The sequence below is a fragment of the Dicentrarchus labrax genome, unplaced genomic scaffold (assembly GCF_905237075.1).
Source record: "Dicentrarchus labrax unplaced genomic scaffold, dlabrax2021, whole genome shotgun sequence".
Taxonomy (NCBI): Eukaryota; Metazoa; Chordata; class Actinopteri; family Moronidae; genus Dicentrarchus; species Dicentrarchus labrax.
Window position 1 is genome coordinate 17,705,591 of NW_026136722.1, and position 20,422 is coordinate 17,726,012.

At 39.9% G+C, this 20,422-nt stretch overlaps 1 protein-coding gene across 3 annotated transcripts in view; it reads left to right on the forward strand.

The window, feature by feature from the left end:
• LOC127356627 (protein shisa-6) overlaps nt 1-19,093 on the forward strand; it is an 82,541-nt gene extending 63,448 nt beyond the window's left edge. The window contains exons 6-9 of one of the 3 annotated variants that reach the window (XM_051388549.1): nt 3,528-3,590; nt 4,864-4,884; nt 7,760-7,918; nt 15,217-19,093. In XM_051388549.1, the coding sequence (XP_051244509.1) occupies nt 3,528-3,590; nt 4,864-4,884; nt 7,760-7,918; nt 15,217-15,848 (875 nt within the window). In that variant the 3' untranslated portion in view covers nt 15,849-19,093. The remainder of the gene's footprint in view (nt 1-3,527; nt 3,591-4,863; nt 4,885-7,759; nt 7,919-15,216) is intronic. The other 2 variants (XM_051388551.1, XM_051388550.1) reach the window with 2 other exon arrangements.
• The last annotated feature ends 1,329 nt before the right edge of the window (nt 19,094-20,422 follow it).

The window sequence follows — 20,422 nt, forward strand, 5'->3', positions numbered from 1 at the left end:
ATAATGAAATGAAAAATATTTAAGACACACAGACAAGCACATATATGCATATACGTAGGCTTCTTATACATACATAGAGAAGTCGTGTAGGGTGTATGACCTAGCGTGTACATAGAAGATCTTTCCCTTTATCAGTAAAGGAAGTCCAGGCACTGATGGTTGATTGATTGTTTGGCATCATGCTTTCTTGCTACTGACAACTCCATATATGTTATATCCAATAAAGACTGTAGAGAGAATGATCCTGCTGCTGTCAAACCAACTAAAAGTGTATGTGTCTGATGAGCTCTAAAGAGGAGGTATCATTCAGTAGGAGCAGTTTAGGACCAGATGACATTTAAATATTAGGTATATCAGAGCAAGTTGTACAAATAAAGTTGTTACTATCATTCTTCTTATTATTATTATACCACATAGCCACAACGTCCCTGGTTCGAGTCCTTTGTTGCACATCGTACCCCCTCTCTACTGCCAACTATCCAGTAAAGGTTGAAAATGGCCCAAAAATAATCTTTAACAAAATAAATAACTGTTTTTCTCAGTTTGGTGTGAGCACAGTGCTCCATACAACACTTTTGGGTTGAACTGGAACGCTGACAGTGAGCCAGACCTTATCACTTAACATCAGTGTTGTACCTCACCGAGGCTCTCGTGTCTGAAGGGGAGCGAATTCCTGCAGCCGGGTTCTAAAAATCTGCAAGCCTGAAGTGGAGGCTGTTATAGTAGTGGAGTTCATGTCCATTGTTTTGTTTTGGAATGACATTCACATATGGCTGTAACGTTCAGGCGTCCGCATGCTTTCCAGTTTATTACGTGTTTTGCATGTAATGGATTATTCCAATCTATACTATTTCAAATCACTCAACTGTACAGTTTACAGATCATCTGCACACGTCAATTCTTTGTGGACGGTGCAAAGGGAAAGTGACAAACGATGGAAAGAGACTCCATCCATCCACGGCTGTTGCAACGGACTGTAGTTTATTGCAACAGCGGCGGACACAGATTTTATCGACCAACCTGTCATCCCACTCGGTTTGAGTTTGTGGTGGAAGAGGACGTCGAAACAAATCAGATTCTGGTACCTGTGACTTCAGCTTCACATGACAAACTTGTCTTTTGGTGTAATTCTCCCGTCTTGGTAGTTTTAAGAACAAACAGAGAAATATGTATATGAGGTAACTGCCTTCAGATTTACCAACCCTCTTACACTCCGAACTCAGGTCCTTCAGCTGTTTTCAGGCATCTTGCTGCAGCTTTTTCGGGTTTCACTTGAGTTCAGGTGACATTGTTCTGCACTGACCAAACTGAAGTGAAGCAGCAAACACATTTCAGACTCAGAAATAACTGTATTAGGCGTGAATGTGTTCCCTCTGACTGCTGTGTGTTGTGTGATTGCTCACTTGCCTGGGCGCTGATTCATGCCTGGCTAAATCATCGAGTGCAGGCACCAGACTTTTCTGAGAAATTTACCGTCCTCATAAACAAACATTATGTTTCTTTCTTTTTTTCCTTAACAATGTGTGCTCAGTTTAGTGCCAGAGTTGCTGCACAATAACAGTCAGATATCTCACATAAAAGGGATAATTGGATCACACGACTGTAAACCCTGAACCGGAGATTACCTCAAAGAAGAACCATCCTCGCAGGGTGATAAACTTTTGAACCTTGGTTAAACACTGGTGGTACATTTTAATGTGTGAAATTTATGAGGCAGTTGGTTTTCTCTGCCGTGGAGAAAAAAAAAAACTGTTTCTGCAATTACACAGATAGTAAAAGGTTGTTATTTATTTGGTGCAAAACTGCTTTCATTTCAAGTTCATGGCCGGGTAATTTAGCTGAGCTTTCTGTAGCTGTTATAATTGGTCCCTTGATCAAACCTGTGTGATCGGAAAGCAGCTGCAGGGAGAATGGACCAAATAAGACTTGTTTTCTAATTATTGTACACAGTTACTTAAAACCGTTTAACTGGAGATTTGACATTCCTCCGCTTCCTGGACTGAATATCAATATCAGTTGAGACTACCAAGAAATTCCAACACCGCATTTAAATAAGTGACAGTCTTTATACCGGCTTGCATCTTAGCAAAAGTCAAATAACATTTGTCAGAAATGTCACATCCAGTTGCTGGGAAAGCATCATGATTCAAATACAGACACTGGTGTTTAACAAAAGCAGAACCCAACCCCTCTCGTCAATTCAAGGCTTTCTAAAGAGCTCATATATGTAGTTTTAAGCTGTCATAGCTGTGTTTTTATTGTCTTTAGCTCTCTTATAGCAAGATAGATGAACATATTTAAATGCAAATAAGGTACAACAATCCCATATCCATGTTTTGTATGCTGTTCAATAACACCAGGCATAATTGAATAAAGGCCATATTTTCACTCTCTGAAATTATTTAAAGTCCCATTGCTGCTCAGTGATGGAGGTCTCCAATGATGTGGCTTTGTTCTTTAACCACTCAAACAACACATAACGATATTAGCGCAACATCAAATGGCTCACTAACAACAAAGATGGATCACCACGAGGTGTAGCTGCTTCCATGTTCCCGTATAAAGAGGCTATAATCAATCACTTGGGCAAAGCAGCGGTTCGCTGTGGATTCTGTCAAATGGAAGAAACACTCAAGGTCCCATAACTGAGCCGTGACAGTTTACTGCTTACTTGAGACACAGTGAACAAATCAACACACTCGTATCTGGGGAACTGCCAAACACTGACTGGACTGGATGGAAAATCCGACTGAGACAGGGTTGTGCTTTGTTGTGCTGAACTCACAAAGGGACTTTCTTTAAAAAGTGTCAGTTCACCAGACACCAAAACACATTCCTCAGCCACTCGCCCATGATCTAGAAAATCAGCAAGCTGTGAGGATTATCAAGGCAGGACAGGTTCATTCAGCAACCTTTACTATCAAAAGAGCCATTTTTGGCCAAAAAGAAATCAGTTGGAACCATAAAACAGCCTCATAATGCTAATTTCTCTCCCTTTTTTTGGATTTGGAATCCATAGTGAGTCTAGCTGGGGAGACTTAAGACTAGTAGTCACCACTATTGAAGTTTGGCCAAATATAGAGGAAAAGGCACAAGGTCAGGATGGATGTGCTAAGTATAATCTGCATTTTAGTTGTTTTTTATTTGATGTACTGATAAATAAAGTGTTAAAAAATAACCGGTATTCATCTCTATATAATCTTTTGTCAAAGGCACAGGGAGCCACTGGAGAAGGGCCACAGGTTGCCATTACAGTACCGACAGTTGGCCAGTTCAGAGTGTTTGAATCACATAATAAACAAATAGACTGCAGACTGTGGGGGTATCAGGGCTGCAGACGATATCTCAAAGACTGAGCAACTGAAACCAACCAAGTGGCCAGATAGCACAAAGGTCACGAGGGAAAATATGTTTCTCTGTGATTTGATTGAAATTACATTTTAACGTCAACTATTAAAGGCATTACACACAGTAAGATTTTCCCTCTCACGCATGTTGAAATTAACTCTTTGTTCTTCTTACAATAGGAAACCACCACCATGACTACCAGCACAGCCACCTGGATCTGACTGCGCTCACACCTAAACTGGGTAAGAAGACACAGTAATGTGTATAGTCCTTAAAGGTCCAGTGTGTGACATTTAGAAGGATCTATTAGCAGAAATGGAATAATTATTAATTTAATGTGATTATACACTAATGAAAACACACCAATGAATATTAAAGTCTGTTTTCGTAACCTTGGAATGAGTGGGTCCTCTTCTACAGAGGCAGCCATGTTGAACCGCCATGTTTCTACAGTTGCCTAGAAAGCACAAACCAAACACTGGCTCTAGATTACAAGTTTAGGGGCCACCGTAGTTTCTTTCACCGCACCTTGAAGGCTTTATGCCACTTAATCCTACACACTGGTCCTTTAACAGTAGATGTGACATTACATGTGATTAAAAAAAAAATCACTGTGTAAACCTATAATAGAGATTTACATTTGGAATGCATGCCGGAAAAATTACAAAATGTCTCCATGCTGTGTCTTTTCAATGCTAAAATTAGCATTCTCTGTATGTTACTCCGACTTTCCAAAATGATATTCTTTATTATCTGTCTCTAAATGAAAGTAAGGCAAACAATTCTATTTCCAATTTGAAGGACAAAAGTATATCTTTCACAGGGAAATTAAAATCTGAGGAGCTGATAAAGAAGTCCTCAGAGAAAATGAAAAGCAAAAAGAGTGTATGATAATCAAAAGATCATCTGCACAGTTTGCTGGAGTTATTGAAAGCCCAATTACTGTTATTGCATCCCATCTATTTCTCTAAATGTAATTTTCTGTGAAAGGAGAGCAGCTTTCAGTGTGGAATTACTGAACGCTCCTGCGTCTAAACGGCAATGAAATGAAACACCGTGTAATTAAAGAGGGAGTCTGGCCTTACTTGATACAAAAAAATCCCCTCTTTGATATTCCGAAAAACTGCAGAGGTTGATGTTTTGTGTCAGGGTTTTCAGGTTAAGGCTGAGATCGTCGTGGAGTTATTATACAAACCTTTTCAGCATTAATGCAGCGCTGCAGTCCACATTCTGCCCGTTCTCGTCTGCCTCTTAAACAGGACGGCCTTCTCACTGGGAAAATGGGTTTCAAAAGTACTTTCAGCACCAAATAAAACTCTTCAAACAGCGCTTTTGAAGTCTATTTAGCCTCCGACGAGGATCGTAGCTGTTCTGCATAATTCAAGAGTTTCTGGTTTGGACATTCTTGCAATATTGGCTTTGAACAAGGGCAACCTCTAGTATGGGAGGTTTGGTTGAAACATGCTGTGCACATTGATTGTTATTGATCCTTTCTTTCTCACTTGGATTTGTTAGCCCACAGACAAATGAGATACGGTAAGTAATACACATACACATGGTGTTTATGTGTATTCTTTTCTTCACCTATTCTTTCACATATATCATGTAGAGATCAGAGTTCTTTACCTGCACACTGGGGGACATTTTTTTTAATTCTCTTTTTTTCTTTCTTTTTCTAAGCGCTTCTGTATTTTTTGCATTCACAAAACTTCACGCCGCTGCATTGTAATCCATGACCTTTAGTCCAATAGCAAAATCTTTTCTTCACACATTATGTTTTCTATTTCACTCCACCTAACCAGCTCTATCTTCCCCACACGCACACACATGCCAACACACTCTCTTTTCGGTGAATGTCTCCCCTCTACACCATATGTTCCTTAGTGTTGTGTGTCCCTGTCCTCCTTGCTGCAGTAGTCGCCCCGTCCTATTTTTAAATCCAGCACCAGAGTCCCTGCCCGTATCCCAACCCTCCCCACCCGCTGCGCCTCCTGACCCATGACTGGGCGTCCCAAATACTGAAGCCACAGGAGCTCCGCACAGTGCAGGGAGCCTTAACGGTGCCACACATATCACTGATATCACAAACAGAACTGTTATTTGTGGTATTTCACAATGAACCAAGCGTCACTTGAGCTGCTTAGACGCAGTCAACAGATGCAGTTTGCAGCTGAGTCAGAATGTGTGAAGGCAAAGAAGCACAGATTAGTACATTTTATTGATGCTTCGACTCATCAAGATTCCAGAATAACCTTGAAATGCCCAGGGGGAAAGTCACCAGACTCCAGGTACTAAATGCTGTCTATAGTCAGTTCTTCATTGGTAAGGCGTTAAATTTAGCGTTGAATTAAATAGTGTCTAGCCTCCTTCATCAGTGCATCCGAGCATGTTACCTCATAATTTAAACTTTTCTTGTACAATTTAGTTTTAACATTATCTAGATTATCCTCCAAAAAATAAATTAATCTGTGTCAGGATAGGACTGAGGTCCCACTGTTGTGGCTGTCGTGGTTCTATGTTACTTGTAGATATCGCACAGACGCCTCCTGCTGGTTGGTGGTGCTCACAACTGCTGTCCCTTAAAGCGTCTTCAGGCTGACGCTCAATTTTAATTCCCCAAACATATGTAAGTAACACTGGAACTTAACTGGACATGGATATACCCAAAAAATACTACTCCAAACATATTTACATCAAAATAGAAAAGCAAGCAAGCGAACTTTAGAGGGAGTAAAGTTGCTGAAGAACCACACAGAATGAACACATGAACAGATGGGTTGGTGCAAGTTTAAGGGAAAGGCGTGCCAAATTTTAGAATTAGCACATTTTTTGCGGTATAGGTTAATGACTTTAATAAATGTACAAACACAGGAAGGACAATGAGTTACAAGCCACCTGTTCTTATGCACATTTGTAATCTGCCACACTGAAATGGCATCAGATCTGTGGAACAATGAGAGGACTAACATTCCTTACATTAATACATAAAATAAACAGAAATGCCATATTTCCATCACATTGTCACATATTGTTTTTTTACCGCACTCATTTAATGATTTTACCCAACTGGAAAATTAGCACCACCCATTGTCAATCATTGAACCAACTCGTAATAGTCTCAACTTTATTAATCCCCGAAGGGAAATTGGGTTGTTATAGCAACCAGGTACATTAAAATACAATGAAATACAATAGAATAAAATACAACAATAGAATAAAATACTTGGATAGAAAATATAAAAAAAAGATAAAAGATAAAAAGCTAGGTAAGGTGCAAAGTTTTTAGTTTTTAGTTGCAAGATGGTAATAGTACTGATGACATGATGGTAGTGTTATTGTTAATAACAGTATATAATAATAACAGTAGGCTATATAATGATTATATTCATAATATTTATAATGATATAATAATAATATGTATATATAATATGATGACTGAACAGATATACATGTATACACATAGATATTATACATTAATATTGATATAATGTAAACATGTGTCGTATGCATTCAGCCTGTGCAAGGTGTGCATACATACATACTGTAATATGTATACAAAATATATATATATAATATGTACACATATATATATACACACAAGATATGATATGATAAATAGCATATGTATATTAGATATTCGACTATACAAGAAGATATACATACAATAGATAATATCTTATATATTGTTATATTATAATAATATATAAGATATTATTATAATATAACAATATATAACATATAATAATAACAATAATAGTAATATAGTGGATGGAAACACTGCAGTAGGTCATTTTCGCTAAAACATTCACTATATCCTGACAGTAGAACATAAGAAAAAAATCTGGTTCCTCTGGCTCCTCCTGGTGCTCCTAATGGCATTTGCAAGAATCCACCAGGCCCGAACGAAAACAACCAATCAGAGCCAAGAGAGATAGTTCATTGTTGAGTCTCACGGTCCCAAAGAATCTGTATTTGACGCCTTGGGAATGAGAATTAGACCCAATAATCAATTAAATTCAAGTGTCTTTATATCTTTCTTTGCTCCAACAGGTTGTTTCCGTCCAGGCCCGGTGGGTTTTTGTAAATGCCATTAGAAGTGCTTTCATTTAGTCATAGCACTAAGTCACCCCCAACCACAGTAGGTAGCTGCAGCTCCAATGGATCAGGTGAAATCAAACTGTCATATATCTGAAAATGCAACCACGCATTTCATCCGTTGTTTCCCTAAAAGCTAAAAATCCTCCAGCAAAGGGTATCACCTTGAAATCCACTCTTCTCACTACATCACACCTCGACCTCTCTACCTGCTTCCCTTTCTCTCCTCCAGTAAAGACTCCCAGTGTGTAAACCCATCGTTTTGACTGACTGTACACTGACTGCACCGCACCGCTTCCTCCCCTGTCCCCTGTAGAGAGACCCCAGCGGATGAACAACATCCTGACCTCAGCCACGGAGCCCTACGACCTGTCCCTCTCCAGATCCTTCCAGAACCTCAGCCATCTGCCGCCCTCCTACGAGCTGGCCCTCAAGTCTGACTTAAGTAAATACTCCTCCTCACTCCACAGATTAAGTAGGTGGTCCTTCATTTGTCCTTCATCGCCGTGTTCTGCCTGATGCACCAAAAAAAAAAGAAAAGAAAGAAAGACAGAGAATGACGTCACCCTCATGCCCTGTGCATTAAAGGGTCGCCACATTCACCACGTCTGGCCTGATGAAACATCCGAATGTCCATTACAGAGACATGCATCATGATAACTATCACCAGATGTTTGGTGGCTCATCATGCAGATAGCCCTCTCACTTTTTCACCTTTTTTAGGGAAATAAACTTCTTAAAATGCATGACGACGCGCTAGAGCCTCCATACTCATTCCCATCGATTCATCTGTCGGCCCATCGACTGACATCTAATTGGCGTGTAATTTGGCTCCATCTGCAGCCCATGTCATGTTGTTAATGTCTCTTAATGACATATTAAAAGCATTTTTTTTTTTTCAGCTGAATGGCTTCTATACGCCAACAAGATGGCGCTTTAATATCTCAGCACTGCTACAGTTCATTATCTTCGCTGTGACATTTTCATCTCGATGATGCTGCCGTTTTGACATCATGACCTGAGCATGCCTATTTGCTTTAAAGTAGTTGCATGTTTTATTGATTTATCCTTTATTAAACCAGGGAGTCTCTTGAGATACATGTACCCTTTTATAAAACAAACCAAGCCGAAATGCAGCAACGTTTCAATTAATTTGCAACGTATAGCACAGTAAGACAGAACAAATGAGGCATGAAAGAAAACAGTTGCAGTCTTCATAACATGTTTTGAATGTGGCGTTTGAATGCCTAATAGGAAGGCAGTGTTTGCAACTTCAGTTTATTTAGTAAATTATTCCCAACCCGAGGTGTTCAGTGTTAAAAATGCAGTTTTGCCAAATTCAGGACAGACCTGGGGACACTGAAGATTATCTGCTGTGATAGCTGTTTGAAACAGGAGGAAGCACTTTATGGAAGTAGATAGGACGTTTACCAAAATGGCTTTTGAGATGAAAAGATACATATGAATCTCCCTCTGTATTTGTTGTAAGGTTTACACATATACAGCAGGGATGAGCGAGTACACCATCGATTGGATCTGTTCAAACAACTAAATTATCTCTATTTGTCTCTGTACTCGTAATGGGCGGTGCTTACGTTGGTCGTCAAATACAGACGTGAGTGGTGTTCAGTTAGTTGCAATCTGCAACTTCACCGCTAGATGCCACTAAATCCCACACATTGGTCATTTAAGAAAGAAATTGATTCAAAGTTACTATATTTATAATAAACCTATTTACAGACCAGCCTCACAATTGAGCTGTAGAGCAACATTTTTGATAACAAGTGTAAGGGAAGAACAAGTTGCTGAAGGAGGGATATTGACACACTTTAATCTGATGATACAGAAAGTCCATTATCTGTACCAGATACTTGTTTTGGCCTAGCATGCGCTCAAACCTAGTGATGGTGACAAATTTGTGATCCAACATTCAAAACATAAGATTAAGGATGCCAACCTGTTTGGTTCTGTTCGTTTAAGCTGGTTTGAAAGCTGACACACAAACTCTGGTACAGCCCAACAACTGGACCGGGATCACCTCAAAACATCTCGGGTGTGAAAGCAAAAACACAGGATTTTATAGCATGAATTTGGTAACTATAGTTACAAGGTTATCACCTTAATGATTTAATTAATCATCCTGCCAAAACGTTTGAGTAAAGTATGCATTGTTTGAAAAGTAATGTTATCCAGCCTTCCTTTTGTATAAAATGAGAATGATTTAGAAGGTTACGAATGAGTTTTAGGGGCATTCAAGGTTAGATTTAATTGGTAAAATGGTGACTGAAGTTTGTAAAAGGCAGCTTGGAGATAAGTAATAGATGCAGAGGGCCTGATGCTCTGTTCTATCCTGGTTCGCAGTATAATGAAAACACTTGTAACACAGATAGTGTTAAGTCTGAATCAACAGGATCGCTCTTTCTTTCATCCTAATGTTCTGTTCGGATAACACCAAAGTGTATGAAAAGCAGAGAGCTCTGGGTTCATTTATCTCTCTTCTGTTCCAAACTGATGGCGAGCTCTAGAGGATTTTGCAAATGCGGTTCAAACAGAACCTTTAAAGTACAAAGGAACAAAAATACTTAATAAAATCCACCATTTTTAGTTGACTACTTCCACTTCAGATCCCCCACTTGAGACCATCCATTTTTCATGCATCAGTTTTAGAGATGAACCGCTTAAAATTTAGAGTTGGAGCGATGAGATCACTGGAGAGGGACGCTTCGGTTGCAGCTGGACTCGTCTCCTCGTCTGACTCTGAATCAGTGAACTAATGGAACGGCGTAGTTTTTTTTCTCTCACAGCTTTTGCCTTCAGACTTCTTTTTAATACGCTCAAGTAAACAGACACTGAATGTGTGCTGCTTAGTGTGCCGTCATGTTGCCTGTTTCTCAGTCGAGTGAAAGCTGAACAGTGGAAACACACAGGATGCCTGCTAGTGTATAATGTTGTGAGCTATCACATTTAATAGATGTGTTGACAGTAAATCTTTTCTAAAACATTTCCTCTAGCCTCAAGGTGTTACTGTGGGTTTCCATCGATTTATCAGCGTAAACACTGCAGAGCTCTTTATCCATATACCGAGTGCATTATGGGGCTTTTTCAATCTTTATTCAAGAGCATCTTTGATTCATTGAGTTCAGTTTTTGTGCCCTCACACTCAAACAGCTCCTGCTAGAGTTTCTCTGCTTCTGCTCGAACTGTATGCTTGCAGTCACATATATGTTGTAGCTCACACAGATTTCCTGCGCTCAAGCTTCAGCCTTTCTTCTCGCACTCAGGCTGCTTCTGTGAGCCTTGAAGAGTGGGAGTGGATGAACCCGGTGAAAGTGTAACCACCCGTAAGGGGCACTCTAACTGCTTGATTCCACCGGGCACGACTGTGACCATAGACCCTTAACCCTCTAAAAGCAGACCTCCCACGGGCAGCCGTTTTATTATCCTGTTTAAATCAACCAAAAATAAAAACTATAAAGCTAGTATTTTCATTCTTTTTGCACTGGAAAGCTAAGGCTTCCGTCTTTAACATCACAACGTGCGCTCATCCCCCGTACAGGAACATTAGCTATAGAGACCAAAACCGTTTTCGTCGTACGAGGCTATAAACATGTTTATTTCTGCTGTAAAGTTGGGCGTTTTAATATGGGGCCTTATAGAGATTGACTCACTCCTGAAGCCTGCCTCAAGTGGCCATTTGAGAAACTTATTTTTTTTACTTCCATGCTGACTACGTTTGCCAGGCATGGAGATTGCCGCTTGGCTGCAACGTGTTCTGGCTGCCGCTGGAGACGATTGCAGCCGTTCTACACAATGCCTGTGTCGACTTTCAAAACTGTTCCACCAAGAAGGGTTTTGATGGAAAGAATTACAAAATCGAAACATGTAGTCAATGAGTCATGCTTTCAAATTGAAACACTATGCTCCTAAATAACGATAAGAAAAAAACTACTATTTAATTATGCTAATTATTTTCAGCAGATTTTCAAATGCACTGTTCACTGTCCTTGACTCTTAAGATAAGTTACACACAGAGAGAAAGGCATTTAAATGTGTCATTGGTCATTGTGTGATTAAAAAAAAAACATGCATCGGTGCAATCTCCTTTCAGCGAATTCAACATTCTTTGCCTTTTCTTTCCCTTAACAACTCGGGGCTTTGCTCTTATCTCGCTGGAGCCTTGTACACACACAGAAAATCACAGAGATGAATCACACTGAACTACAAAGAGGCTTTTCGAATTTGAGACAGGAGCCCTCCGGAATTTGTCAAACGAGCATGCAAAGTCGTCCCTTGAAAAAAAGCCCTTCCACTTGATAAAAAAAAAAAGAAAAAATTAATTAAATTGTAGGTTTAAGCATGAGTGAGGTCTTTGGAAACAAGCCTAAAAGAAATATAATTAGTTGCTATTTTAATTAAACCATCTGGAGAGATGATGATGACTAAATTAAATCAAAATGGTTTATTTGCAAGTTTAAATGATCGTGTGTGTGCGCAGTGTGTCTCTTCCATCCCACCCGTCCTTCAGTGTCAACGAGGCAGAGATTGAGGACGCTGCCCTCAAGTAACCCGCTCAGCTACTCCAAGGAGGTTGCGAAAAGGAGAAACAAATCTTATCTGGCTCTGTTGTCTTTCGCCTTAATCACCCTAAAAGGCTTCAAAACACCTCCAGCAGCAAACAAGCACCTTTGATTCCAAAAAGAAAAAAAGTTCAACGATATGGTTGCATTTACCCACGTTAATTTCACTGCTACTGCTCCAAACCTCTCTAAAGATCACTTTATAATTGATGTTCCACCAGTTTCACAGGTTCTAGTGCATTATATGATTACAGGCTTCTGTGATCAATAGCTGACACATAAATATACCGGCTATATTGAATCTAATCTAGCAGAGTGGGAGCAGGGGTTTAATTAGCCGTTGTTAGCAATTTCCTGTGTTTGTAGCTCCGCTCCACGTTTGGGACCCTTTAGCCTCTCGCAATCATGTTAATTGTAAAGTGCTGCATTTTATCAGCACCGCAGAGATGAGATCGAGCAATATGCATCGCCCCTGTTAAATCATTTCAGTCACTTAAAGTGTAAACAGCGTAACAAGTGTACACTCATAAAAAGCCAGTCTTAAATCAAATGGCTGTAAAGGCAGTTCGAGAGGAAGAAGTGCAGGTGTACTGTAGTTGAGCATATTAAAACAGGAAAACTCTTTATTGAAATTAATATTACAGTAAATTCTCAGATAGAGTCCATATTTACCTCAGCAGAAGCCCCTTATTTTTTTTAGAATATTTTACTATTTTGGAACAGAAACTGTACCCAACTTAGGGGTCAATCATGCATCGCTAGAAACGCATCGTCTGCAAAACCATTGTTTCCTGGCACGCCTGACGTGTGCTCTTCTCTTGCGCTGTGCATTGTGGTTTTCTAGCAGTTTTTAGACGCACATAAAAGTAAAGAACATTACAGCTTTTCAGCGCAAGGTGCAGACTTGTGCTGCTCGTCAATGTCCCACTTGGCCCAGACAGGCAATCAAATCAAGCAAGAGGCGGGCTTTACCACTTACATGCTTTGGTGCCCTTTCCTATGCTGCTAAATAGGTTAGCTGGCTAGCTAGTTAGCTAGCTGTTTGAATGTTGGAGAGCTAAGGAGCAGGGGTGATGTGGGGTGTAAACCCAAGAAACCTGTTATCCACTTCTCTGAAATAACAGTCGCAGTATTCGAAGACTTAAGAGCGACATTTGAGCCCCACCCTCCCCCATTGTTTTTTTACTTGATTTTAATTTATTCCTGTCAGCCAAGCCCCTTGATTTTATCTGGAACCTGCCTTATTATACGAGAATTTGTGGTATGTGTCTTTTCTTATCATAGCAGGACATAATACATTCTTCTCACATTAACATTTGAGTGTATAAACACTACCGATCTCTCAGAGTGACTGGATCCTCAAATTTGACCTATTGATGAAGCAATGGACCGCGGGTTGTCGATTGTCTGTATAGGTGTAGCCTCTGGTTGAGTTTGGTTGACATTTTCCGCCATAATGTCACATCTAAACCAACCCTTCAGGGAGAAATGCTGGAGCACATCGCCACAGGCCAAAGTTGGGCTTCCTTCATTAGGAATGCACAGAGCAGTAGACATGAAACCCCTGATGGAGGAACAATAAGGTGACCTTCTGTATCCAGGCATGACATCTCTCCCAGAGAGCCGAGCATCCAGACAAACAATTCCCATCATCCCTCTTCTCCACGAGTTGGTGAAGCGTGTTTTGGTCCTAAAACGGCCATTCGACCTCTGTGTTCTGCAATAATTAACTACTGCAGAGGTAACGACCCCTCAGCCACAACAGTTAATCAGAGAGCTTCTGTGGTAGAGTCCCCCTGTGTGCCAGCACTGCCAAAAACAGGTAGATAAAAGTCTGCCGAGAACTGATTGCGGCCTACGGTTAATACAGCCGTAAATGACTTTAGCATTAGGAGCATGTGTGCCCTCAGTGGAGAGACCGACCGGCAGAGGACTGAAACAACTGGTTGTGTGTTAAGGCATAAGCAACTCATGAATTGTTAAGTATATTTGCACACTGGTGAGTCCTCAACACCAAAGGATAACTTCACTGATGAGAGGCTGGTTCTGTTCACGATTAAAAAAGGACAAAACAATTCAAAACAGTTTGAATAGGACTCTCCAACTACTATGTTTCCATTATCACAGCATCCCTTCAACAGAAGACTGGTGTGGGACAAATGTATCCTCCCTAATGCTCTTCGACCACTCTTGTTCAGTCAGTATGTTTACATTTATAACTACATATATTAGGTTGACAAATGTTGTAATAGTCGACTTGTACTCTGGTCTGGCCTGGTTTATTCCCATAAGCGGGAGTAAGTACATTTTGATACCAACAAAAACATGTTGAGAAGCAGTACTTCTACTTCTAATACGTCAGTATTACCACAGGTGTCCCTTTTTCATATGTCCCTTTTCCCCTGATACCTTTCTAGAGTTGTATCTTGTCTGTGAGTATTAAAACTGTTTTTACATCTGATAAGCCTTTAATTAAGTGGATTTCCTGGATCACGTTTCATTCTCTCACCAGTACCTTAAACAACACCTTCCCATTGATGTAGCCCCCTGCGTTGTGCTAACACAGAGCTGTTTTTGGTCTAAATCCCAGCTTAGGCTGGCTGGCCAGTTTTTCCATTAAAGGGTCAGAGTTTCCAATTGATCAGCTTGTGAGTCAACTGTGATGTTGTCTGAGTACACGCAGCTACAGCTACAAGGGGAAACTTGGCATTAAGTCCTGAGGCTGGCCAGACATCTTTTCTGGAAGCTTCCAAGAATATGCCACTGGAAACAGGAAAAAAGTAACTTCATAATTTCTTTACCCTCTTCTGGGAGATGGTATTTGAACAGAACCTAAGGAATCTGAGGAAGACCTTGTTGTCCTAGGGCCCATTTCACAAAAGGGATTTGTGAGATATCTGAGATTTCCCATTGTGGCAACTTCACTTTTCACAAATGATCAGTGCTCACAAATTGCAGATACATTTGCAAGTACAGGACTGTTGCATGCTCATGCATGGGTTGCTTTGATTACTGAAATGTGTCAAAATTAACAGCAAATTTGGTGAAATGGGCCCCTGAAACTGCATCATGACACAAGACCACTACATATTTAGTCTTGCTACCCTACTGTGAGTCTAGGGTTGAGTGTTAGGAAATATGGAAAGTAACTGGACAGCACTCTCTCTCTGATTATCTTTGTCTTGTTGCTCCTCAGGCGATAAGGACATAGATGAGTACTACACAAGGAAGCATCATCATCCTGACTTCGGCGGCCGAGGACCGACCCACATGGTGAAGCTGAATGCAGATCCCCAACAGCACCAACAGCACCAGCAGCACCAGCAGCACCAGCAGCGGCAGCGTCCTCGCCGAGTCCAGAGGGCCATGTCCCAGGACCACGTCCTGTCTCCTCCCAGGACGCCACGTCGCGGGGACTATGGCTTATCTTCGTATGGCGTTATGGCGGCCGCCGCGTACAGCAGCAGCCGCCACCTCTCAGAGGAGCAGCTACTCTCAGCGGATCGCCTCCACTCCCAGGATCCCTTGCTGTCTCCGGCGATGAGGCGTGACAAGTTCCGGGAGAAGGCAATGGCACGGGCGATGTCTCACGCCGACATGCTGATGCCCGTCACGCCTGTCATGGACCGCCACAAGATGACCAAGATGCACTCTCAGCCCAGTGCCTCTAACGACTCCTACAACACGCTGACAGTCAACCACCAAGCGTCTACGTCTAAGAGGCAGGCGTTTGCCTCCCGACGAACACACACGGTGGACCACCTACAGTACATTCCTGGCCACCACCATACATACCGCACTGCCAGTAAGAACGAGGTAACTGTTTAACCGCAGAGTGGTTAGCTGAAGGATTCCGGAGACATCACAGACGTCAACAGAAATCTCCAAAGTCAGCAAGTCTCCTCAGCAGAGGTGTTCTGTCTTCTTATTAAAACAACCTCCTACATTAAAACTCTTCCTGCTTTTTAGCACAAGCTTTCCTGTGTCATCCAGAATCAACCCTGGCAAAGACATTTCTCTCTTAGAACATCATAAGGGCTTTGCGCGTTGACACAAAGAGGGATCCTTCATGTCAGACTTTTGACAGTATGAAGAACTTATTTTTTAAACTGGACATGGGACTGGAAGGGAATTGTATCAACTTTATAAATATATAAATATACTATATTTACTATTTGTATTTTCAGTCCTTGTTATAGCTTTAGAGATTCTCATTGACTGATGTAAGCACTTGAAGTGGTGCCTCTTAAAATTGTCCCATTTCAATGATGAAGTGGATTTGTGGGTTAAAAAGCACAATTAATGAATTCCCTTTTTCTGTTTGATTTATTTGACTCTTCTTCTTTGGTAAATGGCCAGAACATATCAGCTTATTAGTGAAAACAGAGGCTATTTCTGTTGCATACAATAGATGATTGTAAATAGGCTATATTAGCAGCATTAAAACAAGAAAAGCTGGCCCTTTGGCATTATGTTATGTTTTTTTTATCCCACCTGGAATCTATCATGGATTCTCAATTAGTAATTTTAATTTTAGATAAGGCAAAGATCCCACATTGATATTATTTCCACAGATGTCTGCATAATATGTGGATGTAATATGTGTATGGGGAGTATTTTTTCTTTTTTAACTGTGCTTGTAGCATAGAATGAACGTGTATGAAACAACCTTTTACCACTGTCGATTGGCAGCTTCAGTCTCAGAAGTAATTCCACAGGTGAAAAAGGAGCCTGATGGTTGTTGGAATTAGCTTAATTTCTGTTCCCATATTTCCTTGCTTTGTCATCCACGAGGATGACCCTCCCCCGCCCACTCTGCTCGGGTAGTGATTGGCCAGCTGCTTCCATCTCTACATATCAGGTACTCGTGTCGGAGCTGAGGAGCGTATAGGTCGTAGTTTTGTGTCCATGTGTTGACCGAAACAATCAAAGTACTAAAAAGGACATCATAATCGCTAGTCAATCAAGCATTAATTAAAACTGTGAACTGTTTGTCCAGATGTTTTCATTAAAGCAATGCCTTATTGTATTGAATCCTAAATGCTCTTAATTGAACAATCATGCTTTTGTCACGTCTCGTTGTCTTAGCTTTTAAATATTATTGATTATTATTTACCAGCAGAACCAGCAGTAAAAACCTGTACAGTGATAGATGATACAGTACATATACCTCAAAAAGAATAAATTAAATTAATGGAGTGTCTAGTTTTAAAAGTAAAGTAAAACAATCAGTACATTACTAGTACTAGTACTTCTATTGGACAGTAATCACATTACCTTAATCAGCTTTGTTTTAGATTTATGGTCTCCAAAGTGTTTAAACAGTGCTTTGTTTTCAATTGTTCAGTCAGAGGAACTGGAGATTCGAGGTCTTCAAGGGTTCACTTGATTCCTACTGATCGAAACATAAACCAGGACCAGAGTTGGACTGGGTCCTGGAGTTATATTCAGTCTAATCGGGTCGGGTGCCACCGTATTGTACGGGTCTCGAGTCCATTTGTCAATATGTCTTAATACCTGAGTGGATCAGAAAGGACTCTCTATCAGCTCTGATCCAACGGTGGGTCAGCCGTAATGATGAGTTAACTGGTGGAGCATCATACAGCTGCCAGTCGAAGTCATAGTTTTGAAACCCAGAAGAAAAGTCTCAAGTCTAGACGATTGAGTCCCACGTTATAAAAATTGTGTTCCGTGTCCAATTCAGTCCCATCTCCCAAGTCAAGACAATAAAGTCCCATGACAAAAAAAAAACCAATGAATTTCTTAATGAATTTACCTGTTTGGGTAGATTTAGTTTTGGACCCTTGAAGACCCTGAAGTTTCAAGTCCCAAGTCAAGAATATTCAGTCCCACATTATGAAAAGTAAATTTCATGTCCAGACAATTCAGTCCCAAGTCAAGTCTCAGGTCAATAAAGTCCCAAATGAAAACAATGAAGACCTATTTTTTTCTTTCCTTTTTTAAATTAATTTGCCTGATTTGATTGAAAATGGACTCGTGGAAAATCAACTTATAGTCCAACATTTTTTACCCCTGAATACCTTCAGTATGAAGATATTTTTATTTCTGTAGACTTCTGCACTGTTCATTCCTAAAATGCCAAAAATTATGAGCTCTCTTAGTGATACAACTTGACCTCACTGTACAGGTAAAACATCAGGAACATTGCTGTTTCTCTTATCAGATATTTGAGTTGTATGCTACTGTATATAAAGACTTGAATATGATGTTATTTGTGATTGGATCTGGCTGTTTTCAGTGGCTGGAAAGCAATGTCTCATTACACATAAATTGATGATTATGTTGAAATACGCTCATGTCTTGTTGCATGTTTTTCTTAAGTTGACTGACTTTTGTTATAACACTGAATTAATGATTGATGACCTTGTAGGGATGTGGAAAGTTGGCCAAATCAGTTCAACAAATAATTTCTTCATTTCTAAAATTGATGTGCTACTTTCCATTTTTAATGCCAGGTCTGTATTAAATGATGTCAATTAGAGATTATTTTTTTTCAAGATTATTGTCTGATATATAACTAATATATATTGTCTGATATAATTATTATTTTTTTTTTACTTTTTGAGTGCTTGCTGGTAATGAAGTACTTTGATAGTTATGGTTGAGGGGAGTGTTAACTGTTCAGTAGACAGCTTCAGACAGATATCTGTACCCTTCCACCTTGCTCGACTAATCTTCACAAACGTCTGCTCCTTCCTGTCACTTAATTAATAATGATGTCATCCCAAGAGCCTTTTTATCTATGTGCAATATTTCCTATTCATGCAGCATAACTCTATAGCCACTTTTTAAAATCTTGTGAGGTTCATTTGCTGCCATAAAGGCTTTGTTGTCCTTTTCATTTAGGACTGTTGTCTTTCATAGTCAAAGAGGTTTTTTATATATATATAATACAGCTAAATGTGGTATGAATGAAAAAGGTGTCTGTGTAATTGCACAAATAACTGGAGACTAATTTAAAGGCTTCAAAACAACAAAATATGACTGTTCTTGTGCATTTTCTGTTTGTTTACAAACTATTAAAGCACATCGTGTTGTATACATCAATTTAATCACTTATGCTCTTTCATATTTATGGAATGCTATCACAGATATACAAGTTTATTTTGTTTACAGCTATTACCACGAAGAATTTGAAACTTATGATCTTTTTTATGAGTTATTAGTGATAGTCATCAGTGTGACTATGAAACTCATTATGGGGAATTGTGTTCAGCTGGGTTTAAACTTTAGGTTTATTATCATCCCTGTAGATAATTTCTTTGACAAAAGTTAGAGCTATATCAGCTAACATACCTTTTCCAACCATTTCACACGCTTATGTTTGCCTAAAATGTCAGTCAAATCAACTAGCTTGCTAAGTTACTGTTCTCAGCAGAGAAATAGGTAGAGACCCAGAAGAGGACCTGATTATTTTCTGGAAAAAAAGCTGACTACAGGCCTAGTTTCATGAGGTAAGACCTAATTTTCTCAGCAGGCATGTACTGATTATCTTTACAACACATCATAATTAAATGGAACAATGTGTTGTACAGTAGGAAAATATAGAGGTTAAATGGCTTGGGAATGTTGCTTACTCCCAAAATATCTGTCTGGCTATAGTGATTAGGATTAGCACTAGCTATTGTAAGATTTGGATACTAGACCCAACATATGGTTCCTATACAGTCCAATAAGAACTGCTTGTTTCTAGCTTTCAGCTTGACTTGCGGGACTATGCGGACGAATGAATATGTGTGGTAGCGTTTCTCTCTTTGGCCCTGTCTGCGATTTTCCATTCGGCTCATAGACTTTATATCCTGATGATATCACAGATTTTAAATCCCTTTTCTTGGCTTGAGGAAAAAACAATATAAAATCTCAATGGATCAAATAATTGACCTTGTTTGCAGTTCAAGGTTCTTTTGTAATGGTGGGGAAAACGCTTTTTGGGCCAGAAGGGAATTTTTCACTGCAACACCGCGAATTGGAAGCAAGGCTGAGCGGCGGCGTCATATCAAGGTTTTGTTATACATCTTCGGTCTGAACCAAGTGTGAACCTATTATGACGTCACCCATTGGTTTGTGGGTACCGTTTTTAAGCCTCGAGTTTGGCATTATTGTCATGGCCATGACAGTTTGTCAATGATGTACTGCTTTATTCTCTATTTTGCTCTAAATTGGACCATAGTTTGCTGAATGAACAACATGCTGTATGGAAGACTTGAAACTAGCTTTTAAGACCATAAACACATTATTAAACTTTTTGCCGAGCTAATAAATCAAGTCAGAAGTCGGCTAATTTCTCCATGATATCGTTTTTTTTATTGCAGCCAATGGAACTGCCCCCTGCTGGCCTTTACATAGAATGCAGGTTTAAGACACTTCCATGTTTGCTTCAC